This window comes from Odontesthes bonariensis, chromosome 16, assembly GCF_027942865.1.
Source record: "Odontesthes bonariensis isolate fOdoBon6 chromosome 16, fOdoBon6.hap1, whole genome shotgun sequence".
NCBI lineage: Eukaryota > Metazoa > Chordata > Actinopteri > Atheriniformes > Atherinopsidae > Odontesthes > Odontesthes bonariensis.
Genome location: NC_134521.1, coordinates 38,157,818 through 38,176,564, shown reverse-complemented (window position 1 = coordinate 38,176,564; position 18,747 = coordinate 38,157,818). Strand labels below are relative to the sequence as shown.

The window sequence follows — 18,747 nt, the reverse complement described above, 5'->3', positions numbered from 1 at the left end:
CTTTCTAACAAAACATAGATAGAAATGTGATTAATCAATGAATAGCCAACTTAAACATAATCAGAATATCACAGCAACAGATTTGTATATATAATAGAAAGTACATTTGATCTAGTTCTGTCAGCAATGACTACTTTTGGTTTTAGTAAACATTTCTTTGTGTCTTATGTAAGGTATATTATCATTATGTTAAATGCTATTATTATTATCATCATAAGGATTCACGTGCCGCACCCGTGTCGTGTGAACCACGCCCACTCAACCTTACCAGAGCTCTCGTGCTCTAACCAGGAAGTTAATGAACCACCAAGAAACCTAAAAGAAGTTCAGTCTTCGTTCGGATTGTGTGTTTTGTTTCATATAAAATATGAAACTGTAGATTCAGAGGTGTATCATTCTGTGGAGGATTCGTTGTTTTGATCTGCAGAAGGTGAGAAGGTTTGCTTAAAATCCTTTGTTATATAACTAAGGCATATGTGCTGGACAACCTTTCTAATTCTATATTCTTGGAAAGAAGAATTTATTATTTAATCATTTTAAATAATAAATAAATAGTTTTATTTCTTGCACAGGAAAAGGTTAGTGCTTTTCAGCACTGTAAAAGTTCCAGTTGGTTTCTCTGTTTTCTGGAGAAAAGTGCTGTAACTCATGTTTTCATTGGTTTTTAACTGGAATAAATACATCCCATCATGATGCTTAATCTCTGTGAAAACTAAATGCTGTAAGAAAAAGAAACGACAATTAAATCAAGGGTGTTAAAAGTTCTTGTAATTATTAAAATATTTTATATTTCAAGATTTGAGATTAGAAGTAAAAAACAAGCAAGATTTAGGTAAAATCTTGGCCTTCATGTTAAGATAAAAAAGGATTGGTATTTTTAATTCTTTTTTAGTATTCCCAGTCGCATACAAAGTATCCATATTTTAAACAAAAAAACTAAATGTGTAATTGATAAACCAAGGCTTATTAAAGATTACAGGAGCAAATATGGACCAAATTAAAAAGTAAGTCAACAGTCACCTTTGCAACATTAGCCATAACCACTGACTCTTCCTGTTTTGCAGGTTTGTCTCGTCTGAATGTTAACTGATGTCATAACTCCTCTCAACATGTTACCACCTCAGGATAAATGCCCATCATGCATGCTTTTTGTAGTCCTGCTGCTTAGTGGCTGCACAGCAGATGGAGCTCATAATGAATCAGAGGCAGCTGCATCCCTGCAGATGACCACCTTCCCATCCAGCAAGGACATTATGGTGAAGGAGGGGTCCAGCATACTAATTGAGTGCAACATAACTGTAAGACACGAGGACATTAAATGGTATAACTCCAAAGGACATCTGCTGGAAGATGGAGCAGGTAGGATGAAGAAGTTTTTATGGCATTATGTGGCTGTGGGAACAGTTCAGACACCAAACTATGTGTGACTGTAACTAATTCTAATGAACAGATGATGGCTTAAAAAGCTCTCATCATCATCATCAGTGGCAGTTGTCTTCCTTGACATATACATCTCTCTGAATTTAAAAAAGAAAAAGTCATTCAATTCGTCATTGAAAATGTAAACTCTTGTGTTTTGGGGATTTTATTTAATCACCCTTAATACGTAAGTTGAAGTTGCTTCTGTCCCGCAATATTAGACATACAAAACATGCTTTTTGAACTTTGATAATGAAAATAAATTCATGTTTTTTTTTTTCATTCGACCATCTGCTGCTGCTCATCTGGGACTGGGTTGAACAAAGAGAGGAGACTTCCTTCTCCCTCACCAGCGACAGTTAATAGTATTCAGTAAAATTATAAATGAAAGTTATAACCTATGAAAGTCAGAAGCCAATAACTAAAACCTATTATCAGTCTCAGAATATGTTGGCCTATACGTGTCAATCTGGAACAGATGTGAAGGCTAAAATCTGAGCATTGATCTTCGCAGCTCGTAGTTATTACAGTAAACATGTGCAATGACCACAAACAACTTCTTCCTTAAACCAGTACAATAGAATTTTTTACAGTTGGCACAATGATTAAATCGTTGATACTTCCAGCCATAAACGCTGTTGTTTAAACTACCATTAGTCTGTCTGTGTCTATGAGAGATGAGGGAGTGACCATGAGACGGATTGGCAGCTGCGATCATTTGATGGTGAGGAGATCACATGATGGCGGGCGGCCGTGACCATGTGCTCACTAAGTCAGGTGTTAGCCAGAGAAGCAACAGCAGACATGTAGCTCACATGTGAGCACGATGGGAAAGCGAAATGCCAACATGCTACAGCATGACAGAGAGACGATGCAAAGTGGGACATTTAAAGCCGTCTGTGTCCAGTTCTGATTCACAAAGACTTCAAATGTTAGTGTGTGACTTATGTTTAATATACCAGGTCAAACAAAAGCAGGATGATTAGCTTGCATGCAAGATCACAACTAACATAAACTCAACTAAAGTTATCCTTACTTTTAAATATTATCACAACAGAACCTGGCAGGTCTGGCTAGAAGGAGAGTGGGCGAGCAGTCTTTATGAATAAAGTCCAGTTTGATCCAAGGACCAATGACTTCAGTTTGGGAAGTCCCCGACACAAAACAAATCACAGACTACGCCAAAACATTTCCTTTGCTTTATTTCACCAAGTACGTAGACACATACAAGGAATTCTTTGATTTGTTGTCTCTCACATGCCCTTGTCATAAATAATATAAAAAAGGAAATACATTTTTTTATATTTATACATAAAAACTGTAAAATGAACCAGTGTTTTTCAACTGTTCACTAAGGTGACTGCTGTGGGGAAGAAGCTGCTTCAGTGCCTGTTAGTTCTGGTCTGGAGGACTCTGAGGCGCCTGCCAGACAGAAGCAGTTCATAGACTATGTTAGAGGGGTCTTCCATGATGTTCCCTCCCCTCTTCCAAGTTCTGGAGCAGTACAGATCCTGGATAGAGGGCAGAGGGGCTGCGATTATGTGCTCTGCAGTCCTAACAGTACGCAGCAGTCTGGTTCTGTCCTTCTTGGTTGCAGCTCCGAAGCAAACAGTGATGGAGGTGCACAGGACGGACTCGATGAGTCAGTGTAGAACTGCAGCAGCAGCTCCTGGGGCAGACCAAGTTTCCTCATCAGTACATCTGCTGCTGGGCCTTTTTCAGGATGGAGATGATGTTCAGTTCCCACTTCAGATCCTGAGAGATGATCAGGAATCTGAAGCTCTCCACCATGGCCACAGGGCTGCTGAGGACTGTGAGGGGGGGCAGAGATGGGGGATGTCTCCTAAAATCCACAAAAACATCTCTACCGACTTGAGTGTGTTCAGATTGTTCTGACTGCACCGGAGCACCAGCTGATCCACTTGCTGTCACATGCTGACTCGTCTCCGTCACGTATAAGACCGATGACAGAGGTGACGCCAGCAAAGTTAAGCAGCTTCACAAAGGGAGGAGCAGTCATTGGTGTAGAGAGAGAAGAGTAGTGAAGAGAGGGCCCATCCCTGGGAGGCACCGGTACTGATGGTCTGAACTGAGGTGAAGTGTCCCAGCCTTACCTGCTGGCTCCTGCCGGGCTGTAGATCACTTACAGGTGGCACAGTGAGCTGAGACAGTCTTGAGCAGAGGGTCTGAGGGATGATGGAAGCTGAGCTGAAGTCCACAAACAGGATCCGTGCATAAGACCCAGGACGATCCAAATGCTGCAGATGTAATGCAGAGCCATGTTAACTGCATCGTCCACTGATCTGTTTGCCCGGTAGGCAAACTGCAGGGTCAGCAGGTCACTTGTGAGGATAGTCTGTAGTTGGTGATATCCAGCAGGCCTCTCCACACCGACGGTGGATTGTTAGCAGAGAAGTTGTTCCTCAGCTTTTCAGGGTTCACTCTCTTTGTTCCTGGCTTGTTTGTACAGGGCTCTGTCCCCACAGAAGTGTCTGAGTTTGGGGGTGAACCAGGGTTTGTTGTTGCTGTATGTGTGAAATGTCTTTGTTAATATACAGTGCACAGTGAAAATGAGTACACCCCTGTTGAAAAGTAACATTTTGAACAATATTTTAATACACACACAAGTTATTCCCAAAACGTGCATAGAGTAAGTTTAATACAACATCTGTTCAGCTTACAACAGAAAAGAAAGGTCAATAATATAACTTAAATGACCTATTTGTCCATTTTTGTGAAATTATGCTGGTACAAAAGTGAGTACACCCCTATGTTAAACTCCCTGAGAATGGGCCGTGTTGGCCCGAAATGTCATGAAATGAAAAGGCATTAAAAGGGAGGTCATCGTTGTGCGTTTCATCCTTGCCTTACATTGAAATTTTACATTTTGAGTCTGCACCAGGCTAAAAGAGACGTGTGTGAGATTTGACTGAAATCCTATGGAGAGTATCATGATCTGCTTCAGTAGTCACAGTACATGTTGACAAGCATGTTTCTTTTGGTGAAATTCAGCTTCCTACTGTTGATGGCATCCATACAGCCCCAAACCATGTCACTCCCACTACTATGCTTGACTTTAAGCATGGGGCACTTTTCTTTGTACAAATCACTTTTTACCACCACACAGGCTTGACACCATCTAAAGCAAATTTGTTCATCTTGGTGTCATCAGATCACAGGACATGGTTCCAGCAATCCATATCCTTAGTTTGTTTGTCTCTGATGAGACAATGATAAACAAATTTGCTTTCGATGGTGTCAAGCCTGTGTGGTGGTAAAAAGTGATTTGTACAAAGAAAAGTGCCCCATGCTTAAAGTCAAGCATAGTAGTGGGAGTGACATGGTTTGGGGCTGTATGGATGCCATCAACAGTAGGAAGCTGAATTTCACCAAAAGAAACATGCTTGTCAACATGTACTGTGACTACTGAAGCAGATCATGATACTCTCCATAGGATTTCAGTCAAATCTCACACACGTCTCTTTTAGCCTGGTGCAGACTCAAAATGTAAAATTTCAATGTAAGGCAAGGATGAAACGCACAACGATGACCTCCCTTTTAATGCCTTTTCATTTCATGACATTTCGGGCCAACACGGCCCATTCTCAGGGAGTTTAACATAGGGGTGTACTCACTTTTGCACCAGCATAATTTCACAAAAATGGACAAATAGGTCATTTAAGTTATATTATTGACCTTTCTTTTCTGTTGTAAGCTGAACAGATGTTGTATTAAACTTACTCTATGCACGTTTTGGGAATAACTTGTGTGTGTATTAAAATATTGTTCAAAATGTTACTTTTCAACAGGGGTGTACTCATTTTCACTGTGCACTGTACATACAACCTCACAAAAGCTGATGTACGATGTCCCAGTGACTGTTAGTTCATTGAGGTTGGTGGCCGCAGCTTTAAAAAAACTCCAGTCAGTGAAGTGAGAACAGCCCTGGAGTTCCTGTTTAGCCTCCCTAGTCCACTTCGTCACTGTTTTCACAACAGGCTTAGCAGGTTTTAGTTTCCGCCTTGTTGTGGAGAAATTAGAGTCGAATCCCGCGTTGGTCAGCCGTCCATTGGGGAGTTTATTGAACAAACTGTCACAGCAAATGTGCATACAGAATGTACAAAATGTCCGACGAGCTCATTTTGTGACACCCCTTTTATACCGTTTTATCATAACAAGTGTACGTGGCCCTTTCTGGAGGCGCCTAGCTTTCGCAGTTTATCATAAACACGCTCATTCTAACTATCAACAATATTCATATGAACCAGTCAACAAGGCCCAGGATGTAACTAGGCCAGAAGTCATGAGCATGTCATGACATCCTTCTCCCACATAGTCCCCCCTGAAATCACTTATCAGTGATTTAATAAAGAAATAATCTAAAATGAAAGAAAATCATCCCACATAGTTAATTAAGAATTAATTAACATAATCAACACTAAATTATTCTAATAATTCTACAATATCAATCAACGGAACCATTTTGAATAAATGAAAAGGAATATATATATGTGTCTACTCGAATCACATTAAATGATTAGATTAAATTACACGATATTGGTTTCAACAACACTACAAGTTTTACATTGCCATCACACTTGTCCACTGTTCGCAGTGCATAGGTGCGAAAAACCCACCGGCTGCTACTTTCGTAACTCATGTTCTTATCTTGGGAAAATTCACCTACGGCCCCCCCCCACTTGGCGACCGACCACTTTACCAAGGTCGCACTCCGAACAGTTGACTGACACAATTGGCAATGGACATATCAGTGATCAGTTTTGATTGATAATACACATAAACTGAATACACCACCTTCAAATCAGTTAATCACCGTTTTGTATCAAGTACAATACATAAAATTATGGATTATCACACAACAATAGTAATAAAATGCAATGTAATGCAGCTCCTCCAGTCCCGTCCCATCTCCTGTACTCTGGTGTCATCTGCTTCTGGCCGACCATCCGTCCGGCTGGGTCTGGAACTGCTAAGCTAACTCTGGGAGGAGAGGTCGCCAGTACGTCACTCCCAATCAAAGAGATCTTCAGCATCTCCTCTCCCTGTCAGACTATACTTGGTTCCACCCTCGAAGAAAGAAACTTGTGAACCGTCCGTTGGTAACCTTCATTCGTTGACCCGCTCTTCCCATGCGTTGGTCCTCAGACCTGGTCTCGCAAGGTCAGCTGCCTCCTGATTCCTTCCACTGTTTGTTTGAACATCACTTGCAGCAAACACCTTCTCAGAATGGGTATAATGCAACACCCCAATAGGGAAACCATTCTCACTATCAGCAATATTGCTATTCCCGCCTTAACTGTCATCGCTCCCCCTTCTCCCAAAATCCCAAACAGACCAGTCCACCACCGTTCACCTCCACCAGCATCACACGTCAGCTCCTCTCTCCGTTCTCTGAACTCCTTCCCGGCCGTTGTAAACGTTCTATCAGCTGCAGTGTTCCCGGGTATAAATGTACAACATTTTCCCCAACCATCTGGCAAACACCAATTTTCCCTTCTAATATCCATTCTAAAACTTGTCTGTTCTACCAAGCCATCATACTCGTCTCATGTAGTTGTTCTCCAAAGCCTGCAAACCCTTCACTCGTGTAGCTAAGAATTCCCTGTTGGTTGTATTATATGTAATTAGTCCATTCCCCATTTTGTTAAATATGATCCCCTGCAAACCAGCCTCAAATCCAGCTGCAACCTCCCTGCGTGCTTTGAGCTCAAAGGAATCCCTCTCGGCTGCCCTATTGCATCCAAGTAAACGTGCTTATCCCTGATGTAGCCATCACTAGATCTTTTAACTCTCCCTTTTTCCACAACCAAACCTCGCATCTCTTTTACCTTGTCATACACTAACACAACTGATGTGTTCCTCCTCACCAGTGCCCAAAAACCTATCTCCCTGTTGGGTAGCACATTTAACAAAACATCATCTCCACACATCCAGTAACTCTCAGCCACTGGGTGTGTCTGATCCCCAAAAAGATATAGAGTTAAAATGATCATTTCTATATTTTCACATTTTGATCCAAATAAATAAATCCCAATAAATCTTGTTTTCATTTAACAGTAGTACTACCTACGCGAGTTCCAAAAGCATTCAAACTCACCATCGTAATCTACTCTATAATCAGTGGGAGGCCCATCCTGTGATGTACTCAGATTAAATTCAGCACAAGAAGACTCCAATTTGTGGCCCTCCCTTATTTTGAAAATAACTATGTAATTTATTTGGCCCAAACATCAATCTGCACTTAATACCCCACATAGGAAACAATAACCATTTATCCTCTGCCGATGTGAACCTACCTTCTCTGCATTCCCGTTGCTGGACCACTGCACCGTCTCTGAAGGTGTGTGGCTCTGGAACAACAACAGGCAATGCTCCTGGAGCGTCTGCGCATATGAGACACTCCGTCGCTGTCAGTTCTCTCGTAGTGTACCATGCCCATCTATACCACATATTCTGTGCTGCCTTAAACCCTCTTCCACAGTTACACTGTTTTCCTGACTCTACCTGTGCATGTACACTCCGTCTGTTCTTTGATTAACATGATTATTCTGTCCTGTAGTGCTAATGGTATCAAATCCCCCTAGACTTCCCCAAAAAATCTTTCTATTCTTACAACCATTGTGAACAACTACTTCTGACCCGATCTGACATGATCTTACCAGATTGCCCCTTTGTCGTGGCGTCCAGAGGCGGTGATTTGGTCGTCTCCTCCACCGGACCCATGATCCACCCCTCCTCAAATCGTTTACTCCATGAACTTAAATTCAAGCTTAGCAGATACCTCTTCACGACTAGCTCTAGTGTGTATTGCTGGCAAAGTTCGTGGCGTGGCATGGTCTGAGTGGGTGTGTATTGTTGCATCATACTCATCTGACCCAGGCTGGCTACTTCCCTGCGGGGTGGCTTCATCACGGGACCCTTCCAGCCTCTCCTGTCTGCGGGATCCCGTCCAACATCTCCAGGCTTCGTTCCCCTGAGCCCATGCTGTCGGCCAACACCCACACCTGGATGCTCACAGTGTCAGAAATCTTAACCTCTTCCTTTTGTTCATCCTTTCCCTCGGACATAACTCCGACTGTGTCTTTAGCCCGAACCTTAGTGCAGTGATTCAAATGGTACCATGTGTTGCTACCTTCCACTTGAACTGCTGTTGATGTTGCTCGCACCATTGTGTACGGTCCTTTCCGTCTTGGCACAAGCCACTTCCTTCGGAACACTTCGATGTGCACCTGGTCGCCTGGCACCACTGGCCTCTCAACCAGCTGTTTGAGACTCGAGTCTCTGAACTCCTCCTGTAGATAGATTGTTCTGTGGATTGCAGTTAGTTGCCTCATGTAAGCTTTCAACTCTGTTTGCACCTGCTCAAGTGGGAACTGAGGTGCCGGCATGGGTCGACCCGTTAGCATTTTATGCGGTGTTAGTGCATGACTCTATGAGTCTGCATACGAAAGCTCATTAGTGCAAGCGGCAAAGCATCTAGTTAGTTTAGTTGAAGCACAGATTCAATTCAATTTCACTTTCCAGGTTCCATTGATTCTCTCAACCATCCCTTAACTCTGTGGATGATAAACGGCCCCACAGCGCTGCTTGATTCGCAGCTGCTGCAGAATGCCTCTTGCACTTTTCTAAACAACCTCTCAACCATTATTTGAGCTAATCTCTGATGGAATGATAAACAGATGAATCAATTCTCTTACCAAAAAAATTTACGACTATTTATCCAATATGTATGACCAATATCCTTGTGATGGCGCGACCTCTGGCTCCAGTAACACCATTGGTGCCAAAACAGCAAGCTGGCACTTTGATGCTACTTTCGCTGCTTCATCAGCCACGTTATTACCTTTACCGACCATTTTGTTACCTTTACGATTATTTGACACTGTATCACTGCCAATTTTCAATTTTCATGACTGCAATCCGCTCCTTCATTTGGACCTCCTGTCGCGCTGGACTTCCGTCTGACCTCCTGAACCCTCTCTGCTTCCAAACTGCTTCAAACAAATACCAAATATCATGAGCATATGCAGAATCTGTGTACACATTCGTAACCTTACCTTCCACCAGTCAACATGCTTCCGTTAATGCCTTCAGTTCAGCCAACTGTGCCGAACATGGCCGTTCACACTTCTCAGCTTTCACCGTCACAAAGTTTTCCACCTTCCTGTTTCACAACTGCAAAACCTGCATGATCACCCAAATGATCTCACAACATGAACCATGCACAACATAAGTGACATCAGCCTGAACAAGTGGAGTTGCTCCTAAGTCAGGTCTCAGTTTAATGTATCTCACAGCTTCTGACACACGCTCATGTGGTTCTCCTTCAAACTCACGTGGAATGACATCCGCAGATCCCGATGTAGTACCCTTCTGTATTCTCACATCTGAACGTGTCAAAAGATGCACAACCTGCAAACATCCTGCCTGAGTCACAATATACCTACTCTGATTTATTAGTTCTGAAATCTTATGGTTTTTATTGGAGACATATAAGAAAAATGGCTTCTCATAGACTAGTGTTGGCCGTTTTGGATGACTTTTGCTAATTTCGTTTCAAATTTTCAAAGGCTAACTTAGCCTCGGTTGTCCTCTCCAGTTGTGCTTTCAACCTTTGATCTTTGGATCTTTCATGATTCCTTCCAGAGGAAGCGCATTTTATTGCATAATCCTCCCAAAAGAAGATCATACTTGTTGTATTTTAATCTTACTTATTTATTCATTAGATATTTATTTATTTATTTTGGACATGGCGCTTTTCTTACTCTCTCCAAGTGGGATGGAGAGATATCAGTAATTCCCTATGGGATAAATAGATACTCTAATTTAGGCTATCAATGCTAAAATTTAAATTAGAAACTTTGTTCCGTTCAAATTTTAGAACTTCGTAATAGTGGCACATTTAATTTTAAATTCAGAAACTTTGTTTTGTTGTGTCCTAGTAACAGTGACCTATTTAAATTCAAGTTTTAGAAACTTAGTAGTCGTGACACATTTAACTTAAAAACTTTGTTTTGTTTTGTAATAATGACACACCTGAGGGCGGTTTTTAAACACCTTGAGTACGTCCGATGTAAGTGTACTTCTTACCTCTATATGTCAATGTAAACCAATACTGGGATTCCTCTGCCAGAGGAACGCCTTGGACCTGCCGGGCCACTTGCTCCGCCCCGCAGGGACTGGCCACGGTCCTGCCGAACACTCGGGTTTCTCGGTGCTCTCGGACAGCTGTAAACAAAGTGTCCCCTCTCGCCACAGGCCCAACATGCCCCCGAGGACCTTCGTCCTCCAGGTGCACCTCTTCTTGACCTTTGACCGGGTCGACGATGGACTTGCCCCTGTAATGGCTGTTCAGCGGCCCCCGCTGTCATGGCCTCATCTTGTACTTCTTGCTTCGCTTGCAGTTCTTCTAACTGCAACCGTGCAAGTTCCCTTTGCATATCCTCCTCCTGCTCCTTCCGTTTCAGTTCTTTTCTGTATTTGTTTACTGCATGCCCCACGTGGTCTCGGAATTGTCCATGTGACATTGAATTCAACCCCACCACATCCTCCAGCCGCCCCTGAACTGGGGCAGGCAGAGCCTCTTTGATGGAAACTCTGAACAATGTCACCCAAGCTGGGCTCTTCTCGATTTCTTCCTCAGACTCTTGTGTCCATTTCTTCAATTGTTGTGCAATGTACACAACCGGACTCTCTGTTCCTGACAGTGGCTCCCCCTTTAATGCTTCGAGGTTCACTCCCACAGGAAACTCAGCTCGTAACGCTCTCCAGAGTGCAGCTCGATATGCATTAAAATCAGTTCCATCAGCTCGGTGGCTCAACATCCAGTCATTCTCACTGTGTCTCAAAATGCCCTCCATGGTAGAAGTTCCAAAACACAGTGCCCACACTACCTTAATGTGTCCCACAGACAACAGTTTATGCACAGTCTCTTGTTCAAAAGCTCTTATCCATCTACTTGCACCTGTGTGAATGTCCGGCAATCGAGCAACCAGCCCCGCCAGGTCGAGCGTCTGCCACGGCACATACTGTCCCTGTGTCATTTCTATCAAACTCGCTGCTGACGCTGTTGGACTCTTATGTTCTTCAGAAGATGCCTTTTGAACTGGAGGTGCCAGTTCTGGTGATTTTTGGTATTGTGGGAGCTGTCCCCTTGCCTGATCTGAATTACAGATGGCGTCTGGCTCAGGAGCTCCATGACTGCTTGATGTAGCTATTTGTAGTTCTGGACGTTCATGAGATATTTTATAATCTTTTATTTCAGAATCTCCTTGTATGTTTGCTGCTCCTGGCAGTGTTGGAAATAGCTCTGCATTTTCAAAGAAATGTAAAACTTTTAATTCAAGCTCTCTTTTTTCCTGTCTCTTTTTGCTTTTGTCCTTTGGTTTGTAAGCTTTAATCCTTTGTTCCATAATCTTACAGGTAGCTCCATTAAAAGTGCCACCTTTTGGCCAGGGTGAGACGTTATTTTTTGTTCGTTTTTCCCATTTTAGAGATATCTTTTTAATATCTTTGGAATGTTCAGGATGTTTGGCGCTGATGATTATTGTTGGTGTTACATCCATTGTTTCACCTAGTTAGTTCCCTTCTATTGACTTTTGACTTTTTATTTTTATTTACTTATCTATTTTCTAAATTTTCCTTATTTATTATTCGTATTCCCCCCTTTTTTTTTTTTTTTTTTGAAGGTCAATTTAAATTAACTAATTATTTAACTCTAATCAATGCTAATTTAATGCTCGGCTAAATTTAGCTTAGATGCAGCTAATTATTGGATTGGATGTTGTCAATGCTAATGTTAAGGTTAGCCTACATTAGCTTTGAAAGCTTATGCTCTAGGTTGGTTTTTTTTTTTTTAAATTAAACCAATGTTAATTCAATGTTAGGCTCATTTAGCTTTTTGACTTCCGGTTTGGAGTTCGGTTACTATTATTGCTAATGTTAATGTTTGCTAACCAATGCCAATTGATGTTAGCTTCCTAGCTGTTGCTAATAAATGCTAACCTCTTGCTAATTAAGATTTAAACCAATATTTGCCTTATTGCTATTGCTAATCAATGCTAAATGTCTTTCTGATCAATGCTAATTATGGCTAACGAAATGCTAACGAAATGCTAACAAATGCTACTAATGCTAACCAATGCTAACTATTGCTGATCAATGCTACTTATTGCTAATCAATACTAGCTTCCTTGTTGACCAATGCTAATTGAATGCTAATTATGCTATTCAACGCTAGTGATTGCTAATCAATGCTAGTTATTGCTAATCAATACTGTTGATTGCTAATCAACGCTAATCAATGCTAAACAATGCTAGTTATTGCTAATCAATACTAATTATTGGTAATCAATACTTGCTGTATTGCTAATGCTACCCAATGTTAATTTATTGCTAATCGAAAGCTCAGTTAATGCTTACTCTGTTTGAAGTGACTCAGGCTAAAGGCGTTGCCCCAACTTTTGCTCACATCCGTATGTTGCCGATCCAATCCACACACAATGTCCTCCACCAATCCAGATGATCCAATGTACGTCACAGCTACGTCAATTCTGACCAATGAAATAAATTTATTTATTTATTTATTTATTTATTTTTTTTTTTTTTTGACCAATGAAATCTGAACACACCTCTAAATCTATCTCCAATGAAACACGTCTGAGACACGTAACTTCTAACCAATAAAATATGAACACACCTCTAAGCCTGCCTCCAATGAACCACGTGAATTTCTAACAAATCAAATATGAACACACCATTACATCTACTTCCTAGACTGTTATTAACTCCTCCCAAGCATAACAATTGAACCAGACATAACAATTGAACCACACCCCAACTCAAAATGGCGTTTGTCACACTTTTTGTTACAAGTTGAGAAAAAGGAGGAAATACAAACTTTCAGCTGGACAGAGAAGAAATACAATTTAACACAGAAATAACAGTTGCACTATTCTTCACCTCGAAATGGCATTTGTTAAGAAAGAGAAAGAAATACAATTTAACACGCTGTGGACAGGGAAACTACAAATCAAAAGATACAGAAACAATGCATAAGCGAAAAACTTTCTTTATCAGGAATGTCACATTCAACTTGACTAGAGACAGAAACTCTCCTCTAGAATTGCGAAACCCTCATTACTCGACTGATAACAACTCCGCAATTAGCACATTACCTAAAGAAAACTAATAATTATTACAGTTCAACCATAAAGTGCCCCTGGAAGACACAAGGAAAGAAAATGTGATCACACACGAACATTTGCAGCAGCAGGAAACTCTCAAGGACAGAGCACGCTCCTTCACACCAGCCTCGTGAACGCGCAGCACCCTCTGTCCCCCTGAAAGCCAAAACACCTTCACTCGCCTGTTGAGAATAGAACTTTAGAAACTTAACACCAATCACAGCAGTATTCAATAATAACAAGATGCACGCAACGAAAATACAGAATCTTAAAGAAATAAACACTCAGCGTTTAAAACTCACAGCACATTACTGCAACAACACCTTATCTCCCCAAGTTATTAATGTGGCAACTATAACAATTAAGCAAATTATAACAATGAAGCAAATCTGAGTTTAACTTAAAATACTACGAATGCTCAAAAGTCAAGGGATGATATGAGTCAGAACCTTTTTTCTTTTCTTCTCTTTCTTGATTCACACAAACTAGCAGGACTCCACACACATTGACACACAAACAGAGACCGGTCCCACGCACTCACACCAAGTCAGTCGATCAAAGTTTTGTCAGTCACCGTTCAAATCTTCACATTTTTAAATTATCAATTTCTTTCATTTAGACTTTTAAATTTTCAGGAGATGTGTGTGTCGGCAATATATGGAATACAAAATGTGTTTTCCCTACAAGCCTTGTGATATGGTTTCTTGACCAAAGCAACAAATGCTGACGTGTACTTATCAGCTTCGCTGTGACCTCTCAATAATAATCTCCTGTGGCCAATTTCATAAACGAATTTGAATTTTCTTCTCAAAATGTCTTTATACTGAGGTCTCGGATAACTCCAAAGAGTTCTAAGCAGATATATAAAATGATATAAACATATATACTTAAAATGTGCTCCTCATAGAACTGGATTTTTTCATTTCAGAGTTTTTTTTGAAAGCCTGATTGATTCAATCGTTGAACTTTAATGTTCGCCAGTCAATCAATTATCAGTATTCGTTTTACTCCTTGACTAGTGAAAATAATTTTCACGTATGTTTAATGAGTCTAGTGTACCCCGTACTCCCGTCAGTGTTCCTCCCCCCAATGCATTGAAGGATGGCTGATAGAATGCAAGAGGTACCATTGATGGTTGCTCAACAACCTACCCGCTTCTTTACAGCTATTAATTAATCCAGTTTGAATTCATCCGATTCACAATTGGCCGGAGCGCAGCGACTATAGTCCTTCTTACTTACCCCAAAAATACGATACAACCACACAAGCCAGACCAACTGACCACAGCTGTCTGCTTTACAACTCACATAAGCTGCTGTTTACCCAATTTTATCCCAATTCAAACATATGGCACCTCTTGGCCCAAAATTTCCCAAACAATTTCAGCAGCCCCCCTGCGCAGAAGTAAACAATGGAAGAGCTTACCGTGTGCAGAATCCGTCTCTCTCCTGTGTTCTTTTAAATTTGGGGAAGCCGGAAGAAGCCGTCAGCTGTGCTCCACTAACAGAGATCAACTGCGTAATGGTAGGAACAAAATCCCACCTGCCGGCTTGTTACAGCTGATGTCGGTTGTCGGGGCACAGAGGACACGCTCCGCCGGGATCCAGATGCAAAATCTCACGAATTCGGGGTCACCATTATGTTGTGGAGAAATTAGAGTCGAATCCCGCGTTGGTCAGCCGTCCATTGGGGAGTTTATTGAACAAACCGTCACAGCAAATGTGCATACAGAATGTACAAAATGTCCGACGAGCTCATTTTGTGACACCCTTTTATACAGTTTTATCATAACAAGTGTACGTGGCCCTCTCTGGAGGCGCCTAGCTTTCGCAGTTTATCATAAACACGCTCATTCTAACTATCAACAATATTCATATGAACCAGTCAACAAGGCCCAGAATGTAACTAGGCCAGAAGTCATGAGCATGTCATGACATCCTTCTCCCACAGCCTGTAGGTTGGAATAAGGTGAACTAGACAGAGCGATAAGCATGTTTTAGGATGGTGTACATGTCTGAATTTATGCAGCTCATACTCTTCTGCTTAAGGTGAAGAGTGACTCACTCAACCTGAAGTATGCAATCTGCTCTTTTCCAACTGGGTAAGGCACCTCCAAGTGTAAATGCCTTCACACTTGGAGGTGCTAAATCTAACCCCAGCTGTTTTACAATTAGCTACAAACTACCCTTATGCCTGCTGGAGGTCTGCCTTTTATGAAGCTGACAGGACCACATCATCTGTAAGAAGGAAATAAAAACTCAGAATTAAATGAAAATGAAAAAGTATATTAGTTATCCCAAAGGGAAATTATAATATTGCAGTAAGTTGTTTTATTGCCCATTAATCATCATAACCTGTCGTTGAGTATGGTTATTGCTATCATTGTATGTAGCAGCCAAGCTGAAGAATTCTCTATCTGAACACACTCTGTTGTGTCAACACTTGTTCAACACACCAATATCAGACACTGAAGAACCTAAACTCCCTTCAGGCAATCAGCTCTGTCCCGTCATCAAGAACTGTGCAAAATGTTGCTGTACTTTGTACAGTGAAAGAAAAAAAGGAATCTAAAATCAAACATGCAAAGAAATGATAAGATCCTGACACTATTCCTGAAACTGTCTTGTACAGTAGCTGTCAGTTCTTCTACATATGGCAGCTTGTGAAATTAATTCAACAAGAATTTTCAAATAATGAAAATGTATGTGAGAAAGTTTATTACAATCCTGTGACTGCCAATCAGTGTTGCCAACTCTATAGGCATGCACCCAGTGATGTTGTCAACAAGACACTTGTATGAATCTCCTTTACTTTTGCCTCTTTTTCTGCTGTGTCTGTATGTATATACATGCCTAAAAGCCGGGTAGAGAAGCATTGGATTTCAGTATATGATCTTATAGTCATGTAAAAGAAAAAAAACAATTCTGCTTTTCCAATATTCCTGCCAACTAACTGCTCTGTTGACATGGTTATTCATCATAAAAGTCTTGAAAAATCACTCAGGCAGTACCGTTTTCACGCCAATTCGAATAAATCTCTTAAAATGAGTGATTTACTGAATAAAGTAGAATCCAAAGATGTAAAGATCAACACAGTACGATTGGAGCCTCTTCAACATGCTGCCACTCATGCATAATAATACATAATAAGGGCTGTCACCTTTCTTGTACTAGAAATTGAGAATTTTCTGCAATTAAACAAACACAACTCATATGTCAATTTCTTAAAATTCTCGTGTGTTATGCATTTTGACTACAGGTGGGAAGTGGCAGATCACAGAGGAGAGCGCCCTGAACATCACTGGGGTCTCCTTTGCAGACCGTGGCCGCTACACCTGTGTTGCTTCCAATACTAAAAACTACACAGTCACACTGCGTGTTGCCTACACCCACAGTGGTCTGGGACTTTACTACATCATCGTGTGTCTGCTGGCCTTTACCATCACCATGATCCTCAATGTGACGCGGCTGTGCATGGTCAGCAGCCATCTAAAGGAAACAGACAATGCCATCAACGAGTTCTTTCGCACAGAGGGCACAGAGAAGCTGCAGAAGGCATTTGAAATAGCCAAACGCATCCCCATCCTCACTTCAGTTAAGACATTGGAGCTTGCCAAAGTCATGCAGTCCAGGACCATGGAGTTTGCCCGGCACACCGAGGAGCTGGCACGCAGCATCCCTTTGCCACCCATCATCCGTAACTGCAGAACGTTTGCAGAGGAGGATGTGAACCCTGAATCTGATGCTGTAAACCCTGAGACATCGCCATTGAATAGTGAAGCTATGGGCCCACACTGCTGCTACAAATTCGAACAGAAAGAGGAGCTGTGTCCAGCAACTCTGTCTAGTGAAAGACTAGAGAACTGTTCTAGGGATAGCAATGACGTCAAAATGTCCCACACAGAGAGGGGCAGTTGTGAATATGAGGAGCACTCTTGCCTCAGCTCTGGAACTGGAGTATCTTATAAAGGCAACATATGATATGTTCAGGGCAAATCTCATTTGTATCACCACACATGTCTGCAGTGGAAGGTGTCCAATTAAAAAGTTTTTAATGATCAAGAAGTCATTTTAGAATTCTGTGTTTTTTTATAATTTAGAATTTTTTTTATGATTTAGAGCAGAGGTCTTCAACAGGGGGTCCGCGGAGGTACTGCAGGGGGGTCGCGAAATCTTTGGTTGATTAGACGATTTTTAACATTTCTTTTTTTTTTTTTTTTTCAAACAGTTTTTTCTCACAAATTGTGTGCAAACGTGTGCCATCCACAGATGGTTTGAGGATTCATTGTCCCATCTACATGCATTTTAAAGTTAAAATCTGTGGATTATTTGAATAGCTCAGTGTTGTATGCAAGATGTTTGTTTATAAATGGCAGTGGCACGGCCACCCTGTACCTTGCACATGTTTAAAATAAAAACATGAATATATTAACCTGTGTATTATTTGAATAGCTTAGTATTGAATGTACAATAACAGAGTAGCTATGTTTATACACGGCACTAGGCCCCGTTAAATATAAAACACAATTGTATGCCATATAATTGTTGTTTAAATAAATTTAAATAGTTAGTTTCAATGTTACGACAGTGCACTTTTGAGTTTATCTGTTTGGTTTTGATGTTTGGAAGGGAATGATTGTCAACTTCAGATTTTAAGTATTTTATTTTTATTTTTTATTTTTATGGACTTTTTATGCCTTTAATGGATAGACAGTTTGAGAGAGACAGGAAGCAGGGGGCAGAGAGATGGGGAAGACATGCAGCAAAGGGCCGTCCGGTGCGGGACTCGAACCGGGGCCAGCTGCAGCGAGGACTGTAGCCTCTGTAAGATTTTAAGTATTTTATTTAAATAAATACTGAAAAATGACCTGAAACACCATGTTTGCCTCATGTTGAATATATTTTACATTCATGCAGGCTGCTTGTGTGACCAGTAACACCTACAAACTGCACCTGATCAGGTCATGATAGTTTTGTAATAGTGAGTAAATACTACTGACAGATTTTTGGGTAAAATAAATAGAGTAGTCTTACATGTCACTCTATCTAAAATTGAGAGTATACCCACTTATCCAGGGATCATTACACCATATGTATATGCCATATATGTCCAGATGATCCTG

At 41.1% G+C, this 18,747-nt stretch overlaps 1 protein-coding gene across 1 annotated transcript; it reads left to right on the top strand.

Annotated features, from left to right (window-relative positions):
- Nucleotides 1–249: 249 nt before the first annotated feature.
- Nucleotides 250–18,503, top strand: LOC142401589 (microfibrillar-associated protein 3-like). The gene is made up of 3 exons (XM_075487057.1): nucleotides 250–430; nucleotides 1,065–1,359; nucleotides 16,884–18,503. Exons 2-3 carry the CDS (start codon nucleotides 1,080–1,082, stop codon nucleotides 17,603–17,605), a joined length of 1,002 nt encoding a protein of 333 aa, XP_075343172.1. The 5' UTR covers nucleotides 250–430; nucleotides 1,065–1,079; the 3' UTR covers nucleotides 17,606–18,503.
- Nucleotides 18,504–18,747: the final 244 nt, after the last annotated feature.